General features: G+C 43.7%; 1 protein-coding gene and 1 non-coding gene across 2 annotated transcripts; both read left to right on the forward strand.

Moving 5' to 3' along the window:
• The first annotated feature begins 273 nt into the window (after positions 1–273).
• On the forward strand, positions 274–6396 carry SAYSD1 (SAYSVFN motif domain containing 1). The gene is made up of 2 exons (XM_021684621.1): positions 274–574; positions 5708–6396. The coding sequence occupies exons 1-2, from the start codon at positions 368–370 to the stop codon at positions 6050–6052; spliced, it is 552 nt and encodes a 183-aa protein (XP_021540296.1). The 5' UTR covers positions 274–367; the 3' UTR covers positions 6053–6396.
• A 1074-nt stretch (positions 6397–7470) lies between these two features.
• Positions 7471–7543, forward strand: TRNAR-CCU. Its single transcript has one exon. It is a non-coding gene; the product is annotated as a tRNA-Arg (tRNA).
• The last annotated feature ends 2903 nt before the right edge of the window (positions 7544–10446 follow it).

Genomic DNA, 10446 nt, shown 5'->3' on the forward strand with positions numbered 1-10446 from the left:
GTAATCTCTACACCCAACAGCAGCTTGAACTCACTAGCCCGAAATCAAGAGTCCTATGTTCTACCGACTGGGCCAGCCAGATGCTCCTATGCTTTCAACTCTTAACTATTTCGCCACTTTTTGGTGACACTAAGGTGTCACTACGGCCTGACACTACGGCCACGCGCACTCAGAAGGGACTATTGGCTGGATACTCCGCCCAACGAACGTCACAGTCCCCGCGCTCGCTGGCCCGGCCGCCAACACGCAGGCGCGGCACAGAGCCGTCGCTACGCAGGCGCAGTGCGGCCGAGCACCGGCTACAGCGGAGGGCAGGGCCCGGCGGGCGGGTGCGCGCTCCCGGCGGGAGGGAAGCGAGGCGCGCGTCATGGAACAGCGGTTAGCCGAGTTCCGGACGGCCAGGAAACGGGCCGGGCCGGCTGCCGGACCTAACACTTCGAGCCCGAGTGCACAAACCTCAGGAGAGAAGGCGCAAGCAGCTGCGACTCCAAAGGCAGCACCAGGCTGGCTAAAACGGTTCCAGGTGTGGAAACCGAGGCCCGCGAGTACCCGGGCCCAGTCCAGCCTCGCTCAGGTGAGAGGGAGGCCTCGCCCCCGGGACCTGGCTTCAGGGACGCTGTCGTGGCCTCCCCGGAAACTGTGGCCGAGGCCACGCCCACCGCCCGCCCACCGCGTGGTGGCCTACAGGCCACGCCCCCGTCGAGGAGCGGGACCCGCCCCGTCCTCTGGTTCCCACCTCCGCTGGCCGAGCTGGGCTGCTGGCGCCTACCCGCCGCTCAGGGGCTGGGCCGGGCGTCCCCGGCCACTCGTGTCAGCACTGATCCGTGGCTTTGACATTTTCTTTTCAGCCCGCGACCCACGCAGCTCCCGATTCCAGTTGGGAAGCGAGGGTCTAGGGCCCTGGAAGAAAGCACCGCTGCCCTTGAGTTATTGTGATGCCCTCTGGCTTCGGGAAACGTCTCCACAACCGCTTTCAGCCTCAACCCTCCGCTAATGGAGGGTGAAAGGTCTAATTGGATACTGCTAAAAAGCGGCAGTAATTAAGGCTTCCTTTGATTTCCCACCAGGGTCACATGCAGCCAATAGCCCGAATAGCCTGTGCTTTAGAAATGGCATTTGAATACAAAACTTGCAAAAGTGTGGTCGCTCTAACTGCCAGCGGTGGCCATTCTTGTGCACCGCTATTGAACTAGGGAAACTTACTCAAGTTCAATAGTGAATGTTCAGGTGAAAACATTATTTAGATGAATATTACAGACTTTCCCCCCTTTAATTCTTGGTATTCTCTTATTTTGCAGATGAACTTGATTCACATCTTGTATTTTCATTTAGTTTTCACTCAGGAGTAGAGTGGCAAGGTGCCTTGCAGGTGTGAGATTAGATGATCTATGTTGGAATACAGGACACAACATCAAGGGAAATTCGGTGCCTTGAGACAATGTGTGACAAAGCCTTTTGTATCTCAAAAATGTAATAAGAGCCAAAAATTCCTTTTGAAAATGAAAATGTATTGGAGCAGAAGTGTACCTTACTCCTCTTAAAATTATTTCTCTTAGTTTATTTATTACTGCATAACTTCTGGTTTTAGGCAATTTTTTAAACCAAGGAGAACTCATTGTTACTCAGTTTTGATTGGATATTATTCTCCATGACTCGCAGGGTTCTATCAGACTTACAGAAAGCGAGGGCAGCAGGGTTCAAACAATCCATTTCCTTGCATGCAGTTTGTCTCGGGATAACTTTATTGTTGATTAGAACTCACTGAGCACAATTGCTTAAGATTTTAGAATCTACTTCCCTTACCCTTTTTCCTCTCTGCAGTTAAAAATCAAAGTCTAACCCACACAATGAGTATTTGCCTGTATGTCTCATTTCCAAAGGAATATGAGATCATTGAATTGAACCTAGAGAACCTGAACTTGGAGAAAGTTTCCATTATTAAAAGCCCAAAAGCTGATATCCTGACAAAAGGATGACAGGAAATGCTGGACCCACAGCTGGTTCTTATTAATTACTCTGTTTTTCATAAGGTACTCTGTCTTAAGCTCATTTTCATTGACTCTGTTATCATTCCTGGCTTTGCTCTGGTGTGAAAATTCTCATTAAATTGTCTTTTCCTCCCAATTTACAATCCATCTCTCTTAATAATTTTGCTGACACATGGTGGCTTGTCAGAAATTTCTTTAGCCTTCTGTTTGTAATTGCTTCTTGGTTGTCATTGATAAGGAAGCATCCATATCCTCCTTCCCCCACTCTCCAATTTAGCTTGAGGAAAATAGTCCCCAAGATAAAATATTTCTTTCTGTGACAAGCTTCTGCCAAATGAAGACCAGAATGCTTGTGACTTTTTCAGTCCTGCAAAAACCCCGTCTCCCTCCCCAGGCATATGCCACACAAGCCCCCAGTGCACCATCTAGCCCCAAGGTGCCCACACATCCTATGACTCCTCACCCCAACCCTTGGCTCAGGTTGACCCACTGCTCAAATGCTCTCCTTCTTTGGAGTCACCTGGTGAAGCATAGCCTTTGCATCACTCTCTCAAACCTAGGAATCATCTTTTAATTTCTTCCTTTCCCTCACCATCATTCATTTATTCAGCAAAATTATATCATGTGCCCACTCTGTTCCAGCTCCTATCCTGAATCTGGGGAAACAGGGTGATAAGAGCAGATGAAGCCCTGTTCTCACAGAACTTGCATTTGCGTACGGGGCAACAGACAAGAAACAGAAGAGAGGAATAATGAATGCCATGAAAGGGGGAAAGAAACAGGATACTGTACTAGTGAATTGGGGGAGACAGGTGCAGAGTGTTACTGTAAATGAGGTGGGCAGGGAGGACCTCACTGAGGAGATGGCATTTCATAATTAGGAGCCACTCTTGGAGAAACCCGGGACAAGGCAAAGGGCACATATGGTAACATTTTTGCTGAGGTTTGTAGGAGAAGAGAGTGAGCCAGCCAGGTGATGTGAGGGGAAGGGGGCATTCCTCTCAAAAAGAACCATAGGTGCAAAGGCCCTGAGTGGGGAAGGAGCTTGGTATTTGAGAATTGGAAGTACTTTCCCTAAACTATGCCTCTGTGATGACCACAAACACTACCATACACAGCTTTTGTAACAGAAGCCACACTGATACTAAAGCAAATGCCAAATAAGGTAAAGGAATTTCTCTCTCCTCTTGTTTATTCCCTTTGCCACTTGGTTTGCCCCCCTCCCCATCTCCTTCCAGATCTCTAACCCTTCCCCTTACCATCTCCCATAAAGGCCCCTAATAAAGTACAAAGGGCTGTGGAGGGAGACCATCCTAGGATCCTGGTGACACCAACCTCATCTCTGCCTGTCTCTCGCTGTGTGACATTCGGGGAGTTACTTAATTAACATCTCAGTGTTTCCGTATCAGTAAATTGGGATTAATAGTGCCGGTCTCCTGGATTACAGGAGATCAGACATCTTGAAGGCACTCAGTAAGTGGTGGCCATAAGCATTATTCTTTTTTATACTCCCTCAATAATAAATTCAGTCTACTGTGAATTGCAAGTTGTACACATTCAAAATGTATTCCGTATCCCTCAGTCCATCATTTCTCTCTGACTTGTATGTCACCACCCCCATTATGCCCAGTCCTCCTCTCTTACTGGGTCTCCTGCATGAGCTACTCATAATTTCCCTGCTTCTACTCTTGTAGCCCATTCTCTACCTGGCAGCCAGAGTAGTCTTAAATATAAATCAGATTATATTAGTTCCCTGCTGAGACTTTCAGTAATTTCCCTATTGTGCACACTGGTCAAATCCGAAAGGGACATTTATTTACTTAACAAATGTGTGTGTGTGTGTCAGGAGGGGGTGTGTTGCTGATAGCATGGTAAGGGCTTTTCCAATTTAACTGAAAAGGTAATAATTACAACATTGACACTAAAAAAAGTTCTAACAAAATAGAATATCTGAAGCAACGTAAATCGGATGACCTATGTTTTTTATCAAGACCAAATAATGTTTGTGGTCCCTTCTTAAATAATCGCAGGGAGAATGGGGGATATAATTGAAGAAATGAACCAAAAGTAATGCTCTGCATTGAGAACCTATGTGTGGGGTGCGGTGTTTGGCTCTGGAGACATCAAAAGATAATAAATGGTAGTCCATTGGCCTCCTGGTAACAATCTAGGGACACATGTGACCTGTATTAAAAGAAAAACACTTAACTGGCAAGTAGTTTGGTGCTCAGTGAAAAAGATGGGCAATTAGTCCTCTGGGAGACAGAGGGGGCACCCTTCCTTAATGGCCAGAGAGGTCAAGCATACATAGTTCACCAGTCATGCCTGTCCCAGGCTACAGGTGGGCAATGTCTTTGGGTGTTAAGACCTGTTGAACTGGAGTAGAGGTTCGTTGATAGAGCAATGGATTGTGGATTGTGTTGTACAGGGAATTTTTTAGACCATTGTTTTTCAGACTACAAATCGTGACCCGTTAGTGGGTGGTGAAATCAATTTAGAGGATCTAGTCCTCTGTTAAAGATAAATTTTTAAAAATGGAATAGAAAATGAGAAGTTTGTATGTGGTGAAGAATATTTGTTGGTTTGTGAAGCTTTTTCTATTTTTTGTATGTATATACGCTGGGTCCCAGTATAAAATGTATTTCTTATTATGGGCCATAACCAAAAAAGTTGGGAAAATGTCAGACTAGAGATCATGCCTCCCTAAAGCTACCTAAATATCTGTGTCTCCCATTAGCACCCAACACAGGGACCCGTGTACTGGCATTTCTATCTGTTGAATAAATGGAAAGCCTTGCTTGGATTCCAGCCCAAAGAGTTTAAATTTTAACTTGCAGGCAGTAAAATTTGTTGAAGGTTTGTGAACAGGAGGTTGGTGGGTGTTTTAGGAAATTCACTTAGAAGCTTTACATAGGATGGTTTGCAGAGGGAAGAGATAGGAGGGAGGAGTCCCGTTAGAGACACTGCCTGGGCCCCGGGGGTGTGTAGGATGGTCCTGGGATGGAAAGGTTATGGCTATACTGAGGATTTGTTTTTATTTTTATTTTTTTAAAGAGTTTATTTATTTATTTGTCAGAGGAAGAGAGCACAAGCAGGGGGAGTGGCAGGCAGAGGGAGAAGTAGGCTCCCCTCTGAGCAAGGAGCCCAATATGGGACTCGATCCCAGGACCCTGGGATCATGACCTGAGCCGAAGGCAGATGCTTAAACGACTGAGCCACCCAGGCATCCCTGATGATTTGTTTTTAATAAGTGGAAGGGAGTTTTGTTTCTTGTTTCTGGTATCGTCCTCATTTTAGAATTATGTCACTCACAAAACTGTAGCTCATCTAATCAAATCAATAAACATATTGATTCTGTGTATGAAGCATTAGGTGTGGTTGTTGCATTATCAATAACGGGAGTTTCTGTATGGGGCACAAATTAGCTCTTGTTAGCAGCAGACTAATCTGAGGAAGTGACTCCCACGAATGGGAATCCATCTGAATGCTGTAAGGTTTTTATCAGGTCACATCTCACTAAGTGCAGATCAGTTTTGATTCAGTCCGAGCAGGGCATGTGAGCTCTTTGGAGATGATTGTTTTAGAGAGCAGGGCAAGAAAATAGAAATCAATGAGCCAGAAGCCTTCTCAGAGCAATGAGAGCTGTCTCTCCAGATTGGTTTTGACCCTCTGAGCCCCATTGCCTTTTATTCTTACTTTTGTTTGTTTGTGTGTCCTAGGAAGTGGCTCAGCCTGGGAGCAGCACATCACAGCCACCACGGAATACAGCCATTCCTCTGTCATCGCCACGGGACCAGTCTTTCCTGACCAACATCACCTTCTTGAAGGTTCTTCTCTGGTTGGTCCTGCTGGGACTGTTTGTGGAACTGGAATTTGGCCTGGCCTATTTTGTCCTGTCCTTGTTCTACTGGATGTATGTCGGGACACGAGGCCCTGAAGAGAGGAGAGAGGGAGAGAAGAGTGCCTACTCTGTATTCAACCCAGGCTGCGAAGCCATTCAGGGCACCCTGACTGCAGAGCAGTTGGAACGCGAGTTACAGTTTAGACCCCTGGAGGGGAGATAGGACCAACTCTTTTGTTATGCAACCAGCCTCCCACGTGGTCCTCCTAGCCCTTGGACGTGGGCTTGTGGGTTTGATTTCAGGTGCCCAAGACTAAGGACAGCTTGCAGGTTAGTTCTGTGACTGTGAAGTTCTATATTCTTTCCCAGATCTTTTGCTGCAATTTTATCTCTGAACTTTTCTTTGGTTTCGGTGAAACCCCCTGAAAGACACTCACTGTGGATCTGATGCAATTTATAAAACTTACATACTCAGGAAAGAAAGTGGTTTGTCTCATTATTTGAGAAAGGTGGTTTTCAGAGCATTAGAAGGGCGCTGAGGAGATAACTTTAAAATACCCAGCTGTTTGAAGGAATGGTGAGATACATCAGGACTGTGTATTAAATAAGTGTTCTCTTTAAGTCATTTCATATTTATAGCATTCCCCCTCCCCGGAAAGTTTAAGTTTCGGTTTTTGTTTTTTGGGTTTTTTGTTGTTGTTGATGTTGTTTGTTTTTTCATTGTTTTGTGGTTTTTGTTTTTTCCTTCCTGCTTTAAATCTTGCTTTTTTCGGTCATTAAAGGTATTGAAAAATAAAATATCTTCAAAACATCTACTTTTCAGAAACATCCCCATTGCCCATCACCAAATTCCACTCTCCTCAGTTATTCTGCTCCCACTCAATGAGGGAAGATAAGAGAAGACAGAGTCCTAAGTCACAGGTGTGGGGAGGGATTTCACAAAGTCAATATTGGTAGATTTGGTAAGTGGTTATTCATGATAAATTCAGCAAGAAAAATATTCTCAAGTGTGTTCACATAAGAGCTGTGGAAGTTGAACTCCAGACTTACTGGCTGCTCCGTGTGTTTCTTATATTCTGAGGGCTCTAGAGTAAGCAGTCCTGTCGCCTATGGCCTCTGGTGAGAAATTATGTAAACAGTGGTAACCAGACATGATTTCAGTCGCCCTTCCTTTTCTAGTACAAAGTTAGAGTTTGGGTTCATTAAAACTGGGCAAAGCAAACCATTTAATATCTTTTTCATGGATCATACTGATGAGTAAGAAGAGTCTGGTTTTAAAGCAATGGTTTTTTTTCTAAACTTAAGATTTTAAGAAATTAATGATTCCTCAATAGGTTTTCAGCTTTCGAATTCAGTTATTCTTATATTATGACATTTTAATATTTATGAGGTGTTATTAAATAATGGATGCTTGTTGCTGAATTCTTTTTTCATTCTTGCCTGATTTGCTTATTATAGCAAAACCTTAGCTTAATTTAAATTTAACTTTTATTTATTGAGTGCCAGCACTGTGGTAGGCACTTGAGATAGGATAATGAAAAAAGCAGACATATTCTCATTGCTCTGAGCATACAGTCCAGCTGGGAGTGGGGTGGTGGACAAAGTAAAACAAGCAATATCAATAATAGAGTGAGATGGGGTGCCTTGCTGGCTCAGTTGGAAGGGCATGTGACTCCTGATCTCGGGGTCATGAGTTCGAGCCCCATGTTGGGCATTGAGATTACTTAAACTAAATAAACAATTAAGAAAATAATAGAGTGAGATAAGTTTCAGTTATAGGAGGAGTACAGAGGGGATATTCTCAGGAATCACACTTTGCGGCTAACTAACCCATGTGTTTCAGCCCTTGTTGAACATTTTTCTCATCTGCTGAACATCTCTCTCCAGCCCTTTCCTGATTGGGAGTTTAGCTGTTCCTCAGAGTCATCTCTTGAGCACAAGTTCCCTTTAGTTCATAAAGAAGTCTTTTCTTCCATGACTTCTGTCTAACTGGGCCTCTAGAAAGTGTGGGAAACAGCAGAATCCCTAGGAAACAGGCAAGTTTTGATTGTATTTAAGATACATGATATTGTTTCCTGATTTATTTTCTTAAGGCTTTCTTCATTTCCCTGATATTTTACTTGGGCTTTTACATTTCATAAAAGCCAAATACAAGGAAGAAATATCCCTGATCAAAGACTAACTACAATGCCCAGTTCAATAAGCATTGTTCTAGGAAAGAATTTTCATTTTAAAAATGTGTAATTCTAACTTTTACCTAAAACAAAGTGCCTGTAACTCTGAATTGGGAACATTTGATCCAATTAGCAATCTCAGCAAAGTAGAGACTTCGCTTAAGCATAGCAGAGACCCAACTTAGGAGTGGACCTCACTAGCATTCTTTGAAAATGTAGCTATTTATAATGAGGTGGAGCTTGATTGCTGTAAACCCATCTTTCATGAGATTTTCTGTGCACGGATCTGTTACCTCTCCTTGCTCACCTCTTGCCAAAGGTTGCATGTAATGACAACATTAACTTCTAGGAAAAGTGGTGTGTGAACCAATTAAATGCATGGCAGGGAAGAGGAAAGGACAGTATGTATTTGCTGTTCTTATCAGACCATTAAGCTTTAGGTGCAGTCTTGATTTCCTGAATTTAGAAAGGCCTATTGATCTCAGAATTTCCACTCAGGGCTCGACCATTAGCTCAGCACGCAGCTTCCATTAAAGGCTGCCTCTGTCACCAGGGAACTTGAAATCCCAGAGATGCATTCAGTCCCTATGATTGCTGTGTGCACGGGTGAGGTCATTTCTGTCCGAATCTTACAAGAAAATTGGTTTTTGCTTTTATTCACATTATCCTATCTCATCTATTCACAGAGACTGTTAAATGAACCTCTACTTTTAGGGCTGGAAGGGACCCCAAATGCACCCCCCTCACCTTGGGCACATTTATTCCTGACCAAAATTTTTTTTTTTTTTCCTGGTGACCCTTAGAGAAGAATCTAGGTACAAGATATAGGCACTTTTTAGGAAATTTTTTACTGAAAGAACTTGAACCACCCCCAGTGCCACCCCATGTTATTTCTTATGTAATCTCAGGGGACACAGAGCATCCTCCAGACTGGTGAACTGTTATTCTATTCACTCTCAGTCCTCTCTGTCCTTCAGGCTGAATCATCCAAGTTGTACCTTTCAAGTTAGCCCTGACCTGTTCTGAGGTTCCAGGTCAGGACAGGGGTGAATGTCCCAGTTGGTGGGTGCAGTGACTTTTCTCAAAAGCTCTGGAGTTTTACCAGTGATGGTTTAGGTATATATATATCTTATGCTATTAGGATTGTACTTTGAGTCTAGGAGGTCTTCCACATTTGCCTTTTGACTGATCTCTTCATTAAGATTAGGCTCATAAGCTCTGTGCTAAAATAAAAAAAAAAAAAAAGTTACACAATTGGCAGAACGATGATGCTCAGCTGGACAGAAGAAAGTAAAATTCTAACTGCGTGTTTTGCTTCCTGCCAGTCACACTGTTAACTTTTTACCAGCAAATATTTGGGGAACTTACTGGAGAGCCGGTAAGTGAGCTTGAGAAGTCAGTCTGAGAGCCAGGATACCTGGTGGGGCTGGGATGACATGGAGCGTCTTGCCACCAGGGGGTAGCATAGAGCTGCTGCTATACATCTTGGGCCCTTCTCCCCACACTTGATAATTCATGTCACGTGGAAAACCCACTGGGATGCTTATCTGAACCACTTGTGCTGCTTTTTTAGGAGTTCCTTTCACTTTAAGATTCACAGAGGAAAGGGCTCATCAGAGGTCCTGGGAAAGGCACAGAAAGCTACCAGAAATGATTTATGCTGATATTTTAAAATAAAACAAGAGCCCGTCTCTGGACTTAGCAGGCAGCATGGCGCTTGAAGGGGTTAGCACTGTGCTTGTCTATTTCAGAGCTTCGTTGGGAGGTGGAGAGGGGGATACTAGAAATGTACACAGCTGGCAGAGAAACTTGATCCCTAAGCCAAAGAAAGTAAAATTTGAACTCTGTGCTTTTTTTATTTTGCAACATTGGATCATTGGGTTAGATAAAGATTTGGATCTCTTAGAAAGCTGAGGAGAAGATAAAATACACAGAGAACCACATTATGAGGCATGTAACATAATACTGATGTTTATAAAGATCTAAGTAGTATGTGTGTGTGTTTGTGTGTGTGTGTGTGTGTGTTAGGGAAGGAATCATCAGAAGGAGAGATCACTTTCAAATCTAAATTCTAGACTACATAGGATTGTCACTTTTAAATGAAAAATACTGTTTTCTTAACAAGTCATAGATGAATATTTTGAAAAGTATAGGCTATGGACCATCTGCTTTGGAATCTCTTGTAGTGATGCTAAAATGCAGATTCCAGGGCCCCTTCTAGACCCACTGCCCAAGAATGTATGGGAGTAGCACCCTGAGAATCTGCTTTTTAACAGCTTCCCTGGGGCAAGCTCCAGTTCACCAAAGATCAAGAGCCACTGATATAAATCACAAATGTTAAAATAGGAAGGAAACAGCGCATATGAGAGCCAAGCGAAGAAAGATGGGTGTGTATTTTAAAAAGGGGCCACAAGGTTTACCATTTTCTGAACTGTTCATTTGG

This window comes from Neomonachus schauinslandi, chromosome 8 (genome assembly GCF_002201575.2).
Source record: "Neomonachus schauinslandi chromosome 8, ASM220157v2, whole genome shotgun sequence".
NCBI classification, from domain to species: domain Eukaryota; kingdom Metazoa; phylum Chordata; class Mammalia; order Carnivora; family Phocidae; genus Neomonachus; species Neomonachus schauinslandi.